The sequence below is a fragment of the Chelmon rostratus genome, chromosome 2 (genome assembly GCF_017976325.1).
Source record: "Chelmon rostratus isolate fCheRos1 chromosome 2, fCheRos1.pri, whole genome shotgun sequence".
Taxonomy (NCBI): Eukaryota; Metazoa; Chordata; class Actinopteri; order Chaetodontiformes; family Chaetodontidae; genus Chelmon; species Chelmon rostratus.
The window spans coordinates 3,174,234-3,191,186 of NC_055659.1; the positions used below are offsets into that span (position 1 = coordinate 3,174,234).

Here is a 16,953-nt window from a genome sequence, read left to right on the forward strand (position 1 = left end):
CGTAAACGCCTGATGATGAAGCTGAGGGTGTTGTGACGAGTGAGGAGCAGCCAGCATGAAGAAACACGAGCCCTTTTTTTAGCCGAGCGAGGTGGACGTTCAGGAGTAATCGCTCAGCTCATCGTCACACTCGCTCGCTTCTCTTCTGCTCAGGCTTCAGTGAGAGTCTGTAGATGCATCTTTGCACACGATTAAACTGCACTAATGTGTTATTGAAAAGCAAAACTAGTGTGACTGGTGACCTCTAACTGACAACTGTTCTTCTAATCCTGCTTTTCTAAACTGATTTCACTTTTTCCATAACAGTCTGTCACAAACATCTCTTTTGCAAAAGTCGCCTCGTGTGGGATTTCTTCCGTTTTCATTTTAATTAACACAGATAAATATTTTGGAAGTGCTTTCCTCCCCACAGCCTTTCACTCGTTCCACCGCATGCCGTCATCGCGGACTCGGGGTCGTACCGTGTTTGTGTTGCATTTCTCTTGCCATAAACAAACGCTCCTAAACAGAGTTGTAGTGGTTCAAACACGAATCACAACAGAAACCGGCGAGCCTCGAGTCTGTTAGCAGCACGACGGCGAGATCCAACAAAGAAAAAACACACGATCGGCCGTTTGAGCAAGCGCCCCGACGAGCCCGTGTTTACACTGGAGTGACAAAGTCCTCTCGCAGCTGTGGTAATTATGACGGGACGAGCCAGGTGATGTTATTACAGAGCGGAGTAGGTGGAGGAGTAAACAAAGAGTTGGCCTTCAGCTCGGGAGACCGCTGTTTGTTTCCCGTTTCCTACCCCGAGTCAGGTTTGGTTTAGTTTAATCACGACCACAACCGTTCCCTAACGTCAACCAAGCGCTGATTACTTTAACTATGACGACGAAGACGGCCCGACTTTAACAAAGTAATAGTTCTAACCCAAACCACGATGTTTCCCCAAACCTTAACCGGGTCAGGAAATCTGATTTGTCTTTGGACGGTTTCAGGAGGCACAGACAAATGAAGATAGAGGCGTCGGATCAGAAAGCGCCCCTGCGTCCGTCTAAACAACAGATTTTGTTGTTGGACTCGTTGGATGTGTCACAGCGAGGCCTCAGAGAAGTGGAGTTGCTGTGAGGAGCCTGACTGGTGTAAGAACTGCTTGTTCCCGAGTTTGAGCATTGTGATAAATTTGATATGTGCTGCAGTTGGACTGTGATGTTCACAATGCGGCAGTAACAAAGGACAGCTGGGTGAAAGTAGCTCGTTGGTGAAGTTTCCATTGGAAACGACTGCAGGCTTGAACTTACTTTATCAAACATAAATAAGCTTGAATTAAAACACTTTCATGCTCATGTCTGATGTGCTGCATCCTGTCCCATCACTGACAGTAAGTTACAAAATGCCAGCACCTTCAGTGCAAATTAGTGGGGGTGCACGATAGTTATCGGGCCGATAAATACCGGGCCAATAACAGTAAATTATGACGTCATTCCGAAAAGTCCGATATCATGACGAACAGTCCCGATAACACATGTGTTTTTGTCAGCATGGCAGTGCCTCGCTCCCACTATGAGACCCGAATGGCCTGCAGTGAATGCTGCGTTCATGTGACGTTGGCATAATCAGAAAAACTCTTTTTCACTGGGAAAAATCAAGAATACCTCCTCATCCCAGAAAATAACTCGTTAACTCCGTCATAATTTTGGTAGTTGCTGACTTGAATTAACATTCGCAGCATTTTTACACATGTTACACACAAAAAATAGAAACATGAACTTAAAAAGGCCGGCCGAAAGAAGAAAAGAGTGAAGAGAGAAGAGAGTTTTAATACTTCAAACCTGGTCAGCCACCTGAAACATAACCACCTCTTTGACAGAGTTTGGAAAGCGTATGAGGACGGCCGGCCTGCTAAAGACGCTAACGTTAGCAAGCCAGCCGCAAAGAAGCCACCGGGACTGACACACGTCGGCGAGGCTTTCGAAAAATCCAAGAAATTTGCCAAAGATGACCCACGGGCTAAGGTTATTGAAGATTTAATCATGGACATGATGGCGCTTGCCTTACTATGGACTGCCCTTTTTTTCAGTTTGTTTACATAGATAAGTCTAAGTAAGGGATCATGTATCTTCCTTCAGGATGACATAGAAGCCCAACGCGAAGCAGTGGGGTTTATTTCTCCATAGGAACCTGCTCACTATACGTTATCCCGCTTAGAACACGGCTCACTACTAAAGCATTCAATAATGTGACATAAAATAGTGATTAAAACACATTTTATTGATTTAAAATGAGTCTACTCGTCTGTCGCATCTCTCACTGCGCAGCGGCTCTGAAAGTAAACACGTACATTGCGTAGCAACCGCCTCTCACTGTGCGCCGCTGTTTTTGGTTTTGTTGTGGTACTGATGTCATGATGTTAGGTATATGTGTGTGTTATCGGTATCGGTTTTAAAAAACAGTTATCGTGCATCCCTACAAATTAGGCCTGAGTGCAACCACGAACGCTTCCCACCCCCCTCCTACACTGCTGCTCCTCTCACAAGGAAACGGTTCACATCAGCCTACAATTGCTAATTAGAAGTAGCACATGCTGGAATTTTTTTTTTTTTTTTTTTACAGGGTCCAAACTTTTCCACTTGGCCTTATAAATTGCACAAGTGTGTCAACACAACACAAAACATCAGCCCAAACAATGCGGGGAATCCACAGATGTCGGCAGTCCCACGCAATAAAGAATAAATCAGCTAAATGATGGGTTGTAGCAGGCTGTGCTTGTTGCAAACAGGCAGGTTCTGCTGCACGTTTATAATTTAGATTTAATAACACTCAAATCTGTCAGCACCTTCTGTTTGCACCTGTAATCTCCCTCCATCATTCCCTTCTCACCTGTGGGACACTTCTTCTTCATCCTGCACCTCTGCGTCTCGCTGTGGGACGGGCAGAGTGACGGCGCTTTCTCCTCAGGCGTCCTGCCAGGCTGCCCGCCGCCCCGGGTCCTGGTCTGCTTGCCCCACCTGAAGCCGCAGTTGTCGCCGTCGCGGAGACAGACGCTCCAGTCGCTCCACTCTCCCAGTGGAGCCAGCAGGCAGTCCTCTGGGATTAGAGAGAGAGACGAGCTGATTAAAGACATCGCAACATCAGAAACAAAAAGAAAACGTGAGATTGCAGGTGTACTCAAGCCAGATTCACGTGTGATGTGATGGATTCAGGGACCTTATGGTGCTCCTACAGATAAAACAATGAAAGTTTTTCAGGCACTTTCAGGTGAAGAAGCACTGAAGTCCATTATATCTGTGACTAAATGCACACTTTAACTTCCTCTCTCAGCCTGAGACTGTACAGGAACATTCCTCTGAACTGAAAGAAATGGTTTCTGAATGTGCCACTCCACATGAGAAACAAAATCAGTAAATTACAACCATAACAGCTGCAGTTGTAACAACATATAAAGACTAATATTTTCTTCAGACCCAGCAACCACAACGCCATCATTTAAGAAAGATGAACACCGTCTGAAGCTTTAACACAGGGGTCGGTACCCTCACGGTGACTCTTTGCTGGGTTTTTCCGCGCAGTCCACAACGGAAAGCCCGCTGACCTCAGGCAACGCGGGGCTGCGTTTCTTTTTAATCATCATCGTCGTCATATTTTGGGTATAAAATGAAAAGATTTCCAGTGACTCTTTTCTAGAGTTGCTCGAGGTGTGTACCAACAGTCAGAAATGAAACCTCAACATCGCCATGAAAACCAGATGTGGACACGCTGCCAAGAAACAACAGTAGCTGCAGATGGTGCAGGTGGACGACAGAGGGGGAATCTGGAGTCCCGGCAGCACCGAATGATGAGTGAGTTCAACAATATATCTCACTTAGAAGGGCGGGATGATACACAACGAGATATGAAGATGAATTCTGAAGCGTCTCCGAAGACTTTTAATGCGAATCACGTGTTGCATTGAAAGTTTGGCTGCACAACAGAAAAGACTTGCTTGAGGAAGGGGTGAAGAGAAAGAAAAGGAGGAGATGAGAGGAGGAGAGGATTTCAAGTTCCGGGACAAAATGTCCCAAACGAAGGCGGAAGTCGAAGCCTGGATGTGTCGTTCGGCTGCCAGCCGGGTTTAACATGATCAAAAGTTTGTTGACTTTAATCATGTCGCTTCCTTGAGGACAATAATTTGTCCCATCTGAAAGTGTTCAGAAATCATTTCAAGGCTTCTTTTCACGACCTTTCACTCAAACAAATTGCAGTTTACCGAAACAGGTGCAATTTATAAAAAGTCACAAGTTTTCGTCCAAAATCTGCTTAATGTAAGTTTAAAAAAAAAAACACACACACACAAACCACAACCGATGAAATCCTCAATCATTCACACATGAAATAGTGCAGAAAAGTGGCCCCAGATAAAAGGAAAGCAGTCCGCAGGAACACGCCTGCTGTTGATTAAAGCTCTCAGATTAGCGTCACCGCTGCATCCACTGCAGAGCGGACCTGCGTTTTACAGCCGGCCGGGGTCGAGTTCAGCGCGTTATACCAGGCAGTAACTCGAAACACATATTAGATAGGAAACACGTCACTGAAGGTTGTGCAGGTGTGACAGTGTTCGGAGAAATGAGCATGTTTGCGGCCACGCTAGTATTCTGGCTCGCTCTCGGGAACGCGGGATGCGAGGCTGGAACGTGGAGGAATCTGGTTTCTAACAGGACATCTGCAGACGCGTTCGTCCTCCGGGTGCAGCAGCAGTGTCTGCACACGCCGAGTTACCTCATCAAGTGAAGATGAACCTACGCTGGCGTCCGACCGCATTCGCTTCTGCATCTGATCAGCAGTAGTGGAAAACGTCGGCGTCGGCCTTTTTGTGTCGGACACGTTTTGTTCAGCGTTTGCTCCGACATCACATCATTTACCATCGCGCAGGTTTATCATCTGCACGTAATCGGAAACCTGGACGAGGTGTTTACATGCTGCATGTTCCAGTTTTTGTTGCATTTTCGGGTTTCTCAGAACAGGCTTCTGCAGGTGTCTGACTGACACCTGGACAGAGTTTAATGGATAAAACTGGTTTGACTCAGTTCTCTTTCTCACTGTCAAACAAATCACATGAAAAGACCGAATTCAGCAGCGTATTCCTCCACCTCTCAGTGCTTTCTGACCCCCCTCTCCTGTCTGTGACGCTCGGCCTCAAGCCCATTTGTTCCGACTGAAGGTGTAAATCTTTAAAAAGAGCTCACGGATTTGCTCCACGGGTGATTTTTCTAAAAAGAATCGGCAATTTCATAGCTACTGAAGTTTTTAGCGAATGTTCCAGGAGGAAATATTGCATCTGTTGGGGACTATTTCCATCCGTGGATTAACACACATTTGGTGCTCGCATGAGTATTGTGGCAGCAGGACGGTGTGTGTGGGGCTGAGTCAAAATAAACTACAGTGTGTGTGTTCATGCTAATGAAGGAACATGTCAGCCAGAGCAACAGTGAGCTGTCATTGCAGCTGTATGGCACAGAATAAAAAGAAGATGTAGCAGGCTTTGGATATCGGGAAATATATCAACATAACAATATATGAATCAAAGCTGCATCACTGCTGCTTGTTGCTCTGGAGTTATTGCATGTTTTGCATGGTGACACACAGCATTACATGGACGGCTGAAGAGGACATCTAAATGTCTTAGCCCTTATAATGAAAATCTTTTCTTTGATCATGGCAAAATCATTCAAGGAGACAAGTTGTGGCAGCTAATCACACATCCTGTCACTTCATCATGACACAGTTACGTTTTATGTGAAGTTTTTTGCGCTGAGATTGCAAAATAACTTCATTACAGACTTCACAAATCAATCAAACCTGGATTTATCTCGCCTATGGCAGCAGTACAATAGATTTATGTAGAAGAAGACAGTTCCTGTTGCTCTCTGATTGGACTCAATCAAGCCTACTTATATTAATTTGAAGCAAGTTCTTGAGATATTGAAAGCTGGTTTTGGTTTGACTCACCGAGGCAGTCTGTCTGGTGGGCGAAGGTCCTCTCTGGGCAGCGGCTCAGACACTTGCCTTTGTACAGCTGGAAGCCGGGCTTACACTTGGTGCAGAAGTCCCGGCTGAAACAGTGCTCGCAGTCCAAAGAGCGACACTCTGAGAGGAGGGAGACCGCCACACATCCGGTCAGTAAACAGTTCATTTAGCAAGAATCTGCAGTTTGTCTCTGGAGCTGCAGAAACCCACAGGTCAACACAGAAAGGCCTCATGAAAACAACTTCCTCAATGTGATGCATTTCCTGCTTAAACAGGATGTTGGGGCGGGACATAAGAGACGTTTAAACCAATGGGATGTCAGTTTGAGGGAGCGAGGCAGTATGAATTGAAGCAGATTGTTCAACAATTTGTGATTTTATTTGCTTGAAGTAACCACAGAGGTGGTAAATTAGAAAAAGCTCTTATAATCAGTGCCTGTGTCTGTCAGCTTCCACTGTTTGAGCTGTTGACCTTCATGTGCTAACAAAGCTTTTTATTTCAGTCATTTCAGATGCTTTGGATTTGGGACTTTTATGCTCTTATTTCTCCCACTTTTTTATTGCTTTTACTAGAACAGAAATTTTATGCACATGTGTACATATTGTTTTAGAAATAGTGTTTTTTCTTACCTTCCTCATGTTTGTTTTGTGATAAGTGAACTGCTGCTGCAACACTGCAGTCTCCCTTAAGGGATCAATAAGTTCTCAATCATATCTCTATCTATGTTTCTATCTCAGCATGTTGTTTCGTGTGTCTGAATAGTGTTGTGCTGGTCAGGTTTTGAGCCTATCAGCTGTTTTCCAGGAAGTTCACGTGTAAAGTCTTAAAAGCTTCCTATGTGAACATGTTACAGACTTTGTGATCAGGGGTTTGACCAATCAGAGCAGGTCAGAAAACATTTGAGCTAAATGTTTTCAGGTATATCCAGGTGTCGTTTGCAGGAACAGCAAACAGTTTGCACTGGTCAGCCTGGGATAAAGAAACTTCTTGTGGGCTCTTTTGAGTCAATTTATTATATTTAAAATCAAATTTCGCAGTAAATGAAACAAATCCTGCATTTCTCTGCAGTGAGTTAAGCAAAGTGCATCTCAGTAAAGGAGCTGGCCAATTGTGTGAACTGTGTGTATGTCCTGCCTGCTGCTCGTGGACTTTCCTACTCTAGTTTAAGCCTCAAGGCAAAAGACTCATGTGTGCTGATGTGAGTGAGACTCAATGTGAGCACAGACTGACGTTCTCTGCAGGTGAAACGTACTCATGCAGCGGTTGACATCCTTCCCTCTCTGTCCGTAGTGTCCAGCGGGGCAGGCGTGGAGACACGTCCCGTGGTGCGATATCCCCTCCCTCTGCAGGAACAGGAAGAGTCGCTCGGGGCAACGCACACAGCCGTTGTCACGGGAACACTCCAGACAGCTCCGACAGTCCTCTGATGTCTCTCTGTGAGCTGCAGGAGACAACAGAGGCCGGATCAGGACGGGAGAAATTTAAAACAGGGCGGAGGAGGGCGAGACGCAGAGAGGGGGTGGAGGAGCGCACGAGGAAGGAAAGGAGACGCCACAAATCCTCGAGATACAGAGAGAATTTCTGGACTCCTTGAAAAATCCACCGCTGAGCTCCTTGAAATACGGATCTGTATATCCTGCAGGCAGGAAGACGTTCACATGTACGTCCCACCTTTCACAGCTCGCTGCACATCCAAGGAAGTAAAACCAAACCACAAGCAAATGATCAATGAGGCGTTCGAAATTACTGAATTTATAATTATTAAAAACAATTCTCATTTTCTTGACTTTATCTTAAAGTAGGCAGACAAAATGTTAACAGAAGAGTAACTTGACATTTGTTGTTCTAGAAACTCCAAATGATGAACCTCGATTTATTTTTATTATTAACATTTGAAAGTTTTGTTTCTATTTTAGCAAAACAAAGGCTGTGCATGCAAACTACTAATTTCTGCTTTCATTATTAAATAAGTGACTTTTATTTTATTTTTACACTATCTGTCATTAAATCTGTTGTTTATCTCCACAACATTTGTTCTGTATATTTTGTATTTAATTGAGGACTGTCGGCCAAAACCAAATGTCCTCCTTTCTAAAATAAATAAATCAGATTACAGATCACTACAATGACAGTAAATTAAATTATTATTGTTTGCTCAAAAAAATGAATCTTAATTTAATAAAGAACAATTCTTTGTTTTTAAATGTCAAACTGGCAAATTTTTGGTAGCAGATTTGTTTTTTTAAATTGTCGGGAAATTAAGGATTTGATTCTTAAAATGCCAGTGTTTGTTTTTGTCAGTGACTTTCTCACAGTGCTGCTAAACTGATTGTGGCTTCATTTGAATGTAGCTGCCAGCAGAAATCAGCACGCAGCATGCAGCGGCATGCACAGGAAGCTGCCGTCTCGTGCAGCCGTGTTGCTCCCTCTACCTTGTGTGTCTCTTCATGAATCTGTGATGTAAAAACCCATCAAACACACAGAGGGAACTAAAAATGTTCACGTTTTTCCTCTGGCACAGAAAGCGAGGCGAGGTTTGTGCTTGCTGACGATAGATTTCACATGTCTTGGTAGCATGACAGTCAGGCTTACATGTAAGCCAAAGTAAGCCTTATTATATTATAACAGCGAGCGGCGATGTCTGCTCCCTGATACGCACAAGACTCAACAGACAAAGCAGGAATGCTTCCAATCCGACGGGGATAAGGAGGGATACGGAAAGACGGCAAGGTGGGATGGAGAGGTGCGTGGAATGAAGTGAGGGATGGAGAGGTGAGCTGAATCTACTGTTGAGATGAAGTGTGCGTGAGTCTGAGCCATCGCAGAGTCTGATCCTCAGAAAACCTGCTGCCGTCCTAATAAATGCAACGAGTTTACTCAGGTCACTGATAGAAGTCATTAAAAGCTGCAGTTCATCCACCTTTACAGCCTCAGTGAAGCGAAAACAAGCTTCTTTAACCTTATAAGCTAAGTTTATATATCCATACGCCTCATTAGAGTGCATGGGCAAATGCATCTGCTTGCTTTTTTCCAGACTTACTCACTCATACAATCATCACCGGCTTCCTCTGCGTTATAATCCATCTCTGCATTCACTCACATTAGATCATACATGAATTCAAGAAAAGAGACGGAACCTGCCAGACGCTCTGCAGTCAGGGGAACAGAGGCTGACAGTTTCTAAAAGAAGGGAAACTATTCAGTTCAGTAGGTGAACTGCAGTAAAATACGCATTTAAAGGTTAATTTGTCACAAACACAAGCGATATGTGTCGTGAAATGATGTGCAGCATGCTCATAAAGACGTGCTGACACTAGTGATATATAAAATATTAAAAGGATATAGGATAAATATTCAAGTTAAAAAATTTAAGTATATGCAAAAAATACAATGTGCATATGTCTCAAAGCAAATATGAGTATTGCCTAGACTGCATGTATTGACATAGCAAGTCACACCTAAAAGTAAAGCATGTTTGATGGAAAATGCAACCAAAAAAGTATTTTAATAACCAAACACTCAGACTTGGCAGGACAAATACTAATTTCTGGGTCTTGCTAATTCAACCAATTTGTAAATTTGGTCCACAGAAAAACATGCATCAGCCCTCACAGTGCGACTGTGTGCTGTCTGTTCTTCAGTATGCAAGTAAAACATGCTCAGAGGAACATCGACTGCTCTTTTATCCATGTGCTGCTGCTGATCACCCTGCAGGCTGCAGAATCTCATGCATCATGTCCGCTTATAGAAACGTATATCACAAGCTGTTCAGCTTAAAGGGATTCATCAAAGGCAATCCAGAAGAAAAGACTAATCTGCACCTGAGCAACAAGGTGCTGAAGAGCCCTCTAACCAAGCACTTAACCCCAGTGACTTCAGTTCAGCAGCCCTTTAGCACAGAGGGGTTTTTTTTTCCTCTGGCAGCTCCTGGGTGTGAATATAATTCATCAAATGGAAAAAAAATGTATGTGAGTTCAGTACTGACATAAACCTTCAACAAAGAGCAAGGCCTTCTTTTTAGAGCTGCCATTTAGCAGACGATCAATCACACAGAGAAATCCATCATAGAAGAAGCAGAAATGTTAGTTTCCCTGGCAGAATTAAACGCAGCGCAGCCACAAGAAGTCCAGCAGTTTAAGATACCAACCCCCCCAACATGTACCGCTGGCATGAGCTAAATACACAACATGAGCAGTATTAATACTACAGCACTTAAAAGCTTAAATCTCAGAGGAAAGGAGCTCTGAAAAGGTGCAGCTGACTCTGGAGCAGCCACTGAAGCTTCTGTTATCTCTCCATGGCACAGGATGAAGACTCCTGCACGACACAGGAAGTATTTCATGTTGGGTCATGAAGATGTGTTCCTTCAAACCTCCTCATCATCGTCACAGAACATCAAACTTTTCTTCACATTTGCTCTCGTGTGTTTGACAAAGTGTGACGGTGGGAAAGTGAGGAAGGTTTAATGATTCCTGAGTTTAATGTCGAGTGTTTGTGTTGACGTGACAAAGCTTTTAAAGCGTTCGCTGCTTAGCTCGGAGGACTTGCTGCTTCACGACTTGTGACCCTGGTATTCTGCTGGTTAATGGTAAAAATGTCCTGTAGCGTCTTTTTGTCCTGTGACTAACGATGTGTCCGTGCTGAGTTTATTTCTGATATTATTCACATGAAGAAGTGGCTTCTTCATTGGTCCACTTCATGTAACCGTGACCACCTGCACACAATGGAACTGTTGCTCTGTCACCAGCTTAGCTGTGGTTTAAGGTTTAAGGTGGTTTTAAACTGGTACTGTCTGGGAGGAAGTCACATGATCACCAAACTGTCTCCTCAGGTAAACTGAACACAGTCAGTGTGTCCTGGAAAAATCACCTGAGGTCTGCAGAAGTCTCTGTATCTGAAGTTTAATGATAAAGAATCAGTTCAGTATAAGGCTAATTTCTTCAGCTCCGTCACTTCTTTCTTAATTCTTTTTTGATGCCAGAAACATTTTTTCTGATCCAGTCCAGTGCCTGTAACGAGTACATGTGACAGTTTGCCAGTAATGTACGAGTCACGCTGCAGTTTAGCTGCACTGCAGCTGAAACTGTGCAGGAATCTGTTTCAACTAGGACGCAGCTGCATTTTAAACCCCTGAAACTTCCAGTTTAGCTGTAATCTAAACTGAATTACACAGCCACGATGATTCTACACTTTAAACCTGACAAGAATCACCCGAACACACACTCAACACTGGCCGGTGTGCAGTGCATTATGGGAAAGTGAGGGCAGCAAAGGACCAGCTGGTTTGGTCTTCTGAATTCTGGCAGCTGCAGCTCTCGTACGTTCGGAGGAGCCTTTTGAACTTGGACAGACGCTGTCGGCCAGCTATGACGTATCCGCTGTAGCAATGTAAACTATGAAAGGAGTCAATACGAGTGTTGAGGCACGCCTTCAGAAACTCTATTCCACTACTGCAGCGACGGGCGAAACATCAAAGCACCAACGATGGAGACAAAAACAAACAATAGGTGAAGAAGTCAAGGAGGGATTACTGTCCCAGTTCTCAGTGGCCCCTTTTGTCACACATGAGGACTCTTGCTGGACGTCCAAACACAAAGTTAGGCGATTATCTTGTCAAGCTGTCATTGTTTTGTGCTGGTTTAGGAAGCACTTAGCACTGACCTTTGACCTTGCACATGTGCTTTCAAATAATCTTAGTTTTAATGGTGGAAAATAAAGATGAGAAGATGACAACTAAGTAAAGAAGAGTTAATGTGGAGTAGAGCTGAGAAGATTTCCCCAGAATAACCCGGGGACCCTTTCCACCGAGCCGTGGGACCTCGCTTTGAGGTCTCGAAAAACAGTTCTCCGCACATATGCTATCGATCTGCAGGCTTAAGGGAGTTTTAGAGGCGCGGCAGGTTAAGGTAGCGTAAAACGGTGACCTTTGACCTTGCATGGGATTGCACTGGGTTTTTAACAAGCACCAGGTGTAACAAGCTCCGCTGGGGTTTCAGGGGAACATACTAGGGTTTAAAGGGGCATTCCACCCCAAAACTGAATTCTCACAATGTTCAACAGAAAGATGGTTTAACAACGACTGAATAGAGGCATTAAAACAAAGATATGACGTAAAAGTTAAGTTTCCCCAAATAAATAATAAAATCATATCAGCTTCTCCAAAGCATTTCGAGTTTTGCTCTCATGACAGGAAGTCCTACCTAAATATCTTGATCTTTATGAAGTAGCACGCAGACCTTTAAAATGCTGCTCCTGCAGGCGCTGCAGTGATGAACCTGTCTAGCTAAACTTCACAAATGATAATCTTATGATATTAAAGATTAAAATAAAAGAGTAAAATATGTATTTGATGGTGTGTGTGAAATTTTAAATACGCATAAGAAGGCGCTGTGAATGTTGCTTGTTCTACATTTTTAGCATGTATTATTCCACCTGATTAAAGATATTATTGACACCCTGAAAGTCCATTTATTCCTCTTTACTTAGACAATTTCCATTTCAAACAACACCCAACCTTCACATTAGCTGCAGCAGATCAGTCTGATGCTACAACATGTTGGTATATGAGACGTCAGCCTGGGAAGTTTCTCAAGTCCATGTTGCAAATGGAAAGATCACAAAGTTAAAGGTGAGTTCAGGTGGGATTACCACTGTCAGTTGTAGAATAGCTAGAATTCTGTTTTAGGGTGTGATTTCCTGGTAACATACAGCAGCTGCTGCTTCTGTAGACGGAGCCAAAATACCCACAATGCACCGTAATGTGTCCAGTAACAGGAAAAACCTGCCAGGTGGGGTGACGTGTTAAAATAACACAAGATGTGTTGTTCCTAATGACACACGTGTGGCTGTCCAGGCAATCGATACCAGTTGGCTTAGCCGTGCTGTTGTTGACCACATTTTTCACCACGAGATTTCGAGAATGAAGGTAGAGGAGTGATGGCTCTCTTCAACGTGAGAAATACGCTGCTATAAAACAACCATAAGATGCAAAGCAAAGATCACGTTTTGTCTGTCTCATGTTGTTTCCCCACAGGTTCGTCGATAGTTGGCCTGGATCTCCACGCAGGTGTGCAGGTGTTACTGTTGTCTGCTGATTGGTGATGTCACTGCTGTCATACGTGCTGTCACGAAGGTTTCATGTCAAATGATTTAGCAGATTCGTCAGCCTATTGATCGTAAATAAAATTCACCTAAAATCTCAGCACTTATATGATTCTTTGCTATTTTTGACTACTTTTTTTTCACTTTTGTCCATTTTTTTGACATTTTAAACAGACTTGAGGAGCGTGGGCAGCTTTATCTGCACTCACTCGACAGTCCTTAACTTTGTTCATGCCCCATTAACCACCAGCAACCAAACATCCTTCCAATACAATGATAAGATGCTGACTCTTTAGTGTGGAAATAGAAAAACCAGTGAGTGGAGCTCAGTCAGAGGTGAACAGGGATTCATTAAATGTAGCTTGTTCAAAATAAGCGACACAACCATGTAAAGTTTATCATTTTTCCACTTAAGTGAAAACTTTGCAATGATTGCATTAACTCCACAGACAGAGCAACCGAAAGGACAGAGCCGGGTGGAAAACAAGAGGAAACTGTGTTACTGATCCGTCTGAGCTGTCGCACAAACACACGCGACCACACCTCTCACACACTGACTCGACTCCTCAGTTAGACGACATGTCGGCTGGTTGTTTGTGGGTAAAAACTGCAGGCCGAGCGATTTACGTTTAATGTGCATTTAAATGCGGATTGTAAATCATTTCTAAGCTCAGCAGTCCTCGCTGCTGCAAAGTCCAAAATGTTCCACACCAAGCACATACATAAGCAGCATCAAAAAGACTTCCACCAGCTACGACACGTTTACCTGATTACACAGTGTTTAAATAAATCTCTGTGTTTGACCCGCCAGGTGAATGCACGCATATAAACTGAATGAAAAGCTGAGAAAAGTCCTCTTTCCAGAATCACATCCCATAGAGACATATATGTTGTCCCTCGAGAAACAGCTCAGGACATCCACAGTTAAATAAAGATTTGATCCAGTGTGTCTCTAAATCAGCAAAATGTAAGTTTAAAGTAAGTTTTGAGGTTTTTACTTGACAGCAGCTTTAAATTTTCAACACTGAGACGCTGTCGGTGCTGTTCGCAACACTAAACAACAAATATAATCAGCTTTGATGGGCGATTATTAAGAGAACATCGTAAAATCAGAAATATGCAGCATAATTTTTGGTTCAGTTTGTTCTCGCCCTCTCTGTAAAACACATGTGCTCACAACAGCACCCTTACAGAAACATAAGGAGCACTAATGGACAGATTAATGGGTTCCACCTCCTGACTTCTACAGTTTAATCTTCCCGCTCTAAATCACTTCAAACTGTTTCAGTTGTGTGTGAAAAGAAGGTGGCTGAAGGGGGGAGGAGGGCGACGTAAATCTCTCGCTGCGAAGTGATGAATTCTGACAGCGGGTCAACCCGCTGCGCACGCAATCGCCATTTGACCCGGCAGACCTCAAATTGGTATCTGACTTCAAGCTGTTCTGATCTATTAGCATCAAAAACCTTCATCCGAGACTCGGTAGAACGTTTGTAGAATTATGTTTGTATTTTTAACAATGAGTTCATCTTACAAATTACAGGTTTCATCCATAAACAGTAAACTGAGTGTGTTTAAACAGTGTTTCTACTCTGCAGCACACACTCACACACACACACACACACACACTCACACACTGATGGCAGAGGCTGCCATTCAAGCTGCCAACATGCTCATCAGGAACGACAGAGCGCTCGCTCTCCAAAGACCCCGCGATGAGTCTGTGCTCACACATTCACACACAGACACACACACACACACACAGTCACACACACACAGTCACACACACACACACAGACACACACACACACACAGAGTCTCACACATTCACACACAGACACACACAGACACACACACACACACACACACAGTCTCACACACATAGACACACACAGTCACACACAGTCACACACGTTCACACACACACAGTCTCACACAGACACACACACACACGTTCACACAGACACACAGAGTCTCAAACAGACACACACACACACACACACACACACACACACACACACACACACATTCACACAGTCGCAAACTCACACACACACAAAGTCACACATAGTCTCACACAGTCTCACATGTTCACAGTCTCTCACACACATGTTCACACAGTCTCTCTCTCTCTCTCTCTCTCTCTCTCTCACACACACACACACACACACACACACACACACACACACACAGACAGAGAGTGATAGACAGCACCCGGAGCAACACGAGGTTCAGCATCATGTCCAAGGACACACTGACAGAACCACCGACCGATAAAGTTACGTACTTTTGAACCAGTTATTTTGCACATAATTGTCTTCATGATGTGCTATTGATTCAGTAACTATAATTGAGCGTTCCAGTTTCTGCTAAACGTGACTGTTCTTGTGCATTATTTCATTAAACACCTTACAGCTGTACTATTTGTACTTTTCTTTGGTTATCGTCAGTCTGACTTTGTTAAAGCTGCTATATTTGAAACAGTATCTCGCTGTCACAAGCTGTTACCTTGAATGAGAGTCAGGGGTACCTAATGGCTCCGCGCCACCGCTCTAATCATTATCTAATGTCTCACCTCTTGTCGGCCGACGGAGGCTGTGTGGAAACGTCGGAGGCCAGAATGACGGAGTAATTGAGACCGGATACCCCTCTATTAGTCCTAAATTCCTGAGGAAATGCCAGACACTGGTGAGCGCGAGGGTCACCACATACCTGCGGGTCTGTGGTCAGGACTGTTTTTGGGGGATTTTATACAGACTTGTTAGCCACAAATTCGGATTTGTGGAGAATCTCCAACCACTGTGGAGCGTCTGCCGGTGCAGAGCTTAACAAGGAGCGGCATGACGTTCAGCCACTTCTAACTGTGAAACATCTGGAATTTAAAAAAAAAAAGAAATACCGGTGATCCAGAGCGAGCTTCGAGTGATATCAAAGGGTTTGATCTGGAACAACGGAAGGAAAAGCTGCCAAAATTTAATTACTTTTTGTCCATTTTTATTGTTCAATCACCCGATAATAATACATATTATCAAAGATTAAATGAAAATAACGACGTCCTCAGCTTCAGCTCATTTTACCAACACTTGCTGTCCACAGGAACCACCCGGTGAACGATAATCATACATTTTGTGAATTTTTTCAATTCTAATCTGACCTTTCTTTGATAAAAAATGTTTTTTTTTTTAATGCTATACTCTCTCTTCAATGTGTTCTTTGTGAACACATCACATTAAGGAATTCCTGAATGTCCACTTTATGACAATGTCTGCATGTTTGCGTCACTTTCTGTTTTGCTGTCATGCACACCATCGTCTCAGTCACCACTAAGAGACTGAAGGGATTTTACAACAGCAAGTGGCTGCAGGAAGTCTCATTTCAAAGGCAAAAGCCCAAAATCTCACTCACCACTTTGCTTCTGCACGACACCAGATCCCATCCTGATCACTTCACATAGCAAGGATATCACAAAGAGTCGCAAATGCATCTGGGCTGCTGGCAAGCGCCCCCTTCAGCGCCAGGCTGCGGACATCTGCAAGGACTCCAGGGGTGGCAGGTTGAAGATTTAGTTCCACCGCGAGGGACAGAAAGAGACAAGGAGGGAAAAGGACAAAGACGGGGGGTTTAAAAGGCGATGGGCTGGATGGAGGTGAAGTGGAGAGGATAATCTTGTAGGCCCGGAGCAGCGATGAAAGCGATGAGCGTAAAGGTGAGAGAGGAGATGAGAGACAGAAGAGAAAATCCTCCTCTCCTTTGTCCCGCTTCACGCAGAAGATTTAGAGCTAAGATGAGCCGACAGGCGGCCATAAACAACAGGAGAAGAGCGCAGGAGTCTTGGAAAGGCTGGAGGTGAGGAGAGCAGAGAGCCTCGTC

At 44.0% G+C, this 16,953-nt stretch overlaps 1 protein-coding gene across 1 annotated transcript in view; it reads right to left on the reverse strand.

The window, feature by feature from the left end:
- Nucleotides 1-16,567, reverse strand: part of rspo4 (R-spondin 4) — a 34,312-nt gene extending 17,745 nt beyond the window's left edge. The window contains exons 1-4 of the mRNA XM_041960867.1: nt 16,489-16,567; nt 7,238-7,426; nt 5,968-6,105; nt 2,863-3,069 (exon numbers count right to left, since the gene is read on the reverse strand). Of these exons, the coding sequence (XP_041816801.1) occupies nt 2,863-3,069; nt 5,968-6,105; nt 7,238-7,426; nt 16,489-16,567 (613 nt within the window). The remainder of the gene's footprint in view (nt 1-2,862; nt 3,070-5,967; nt 6,106-7,237; nt 7,427-16,488) is intronic.
- Nucleotides 16,568-16,953: the final 386 nt, after the last annotated feature.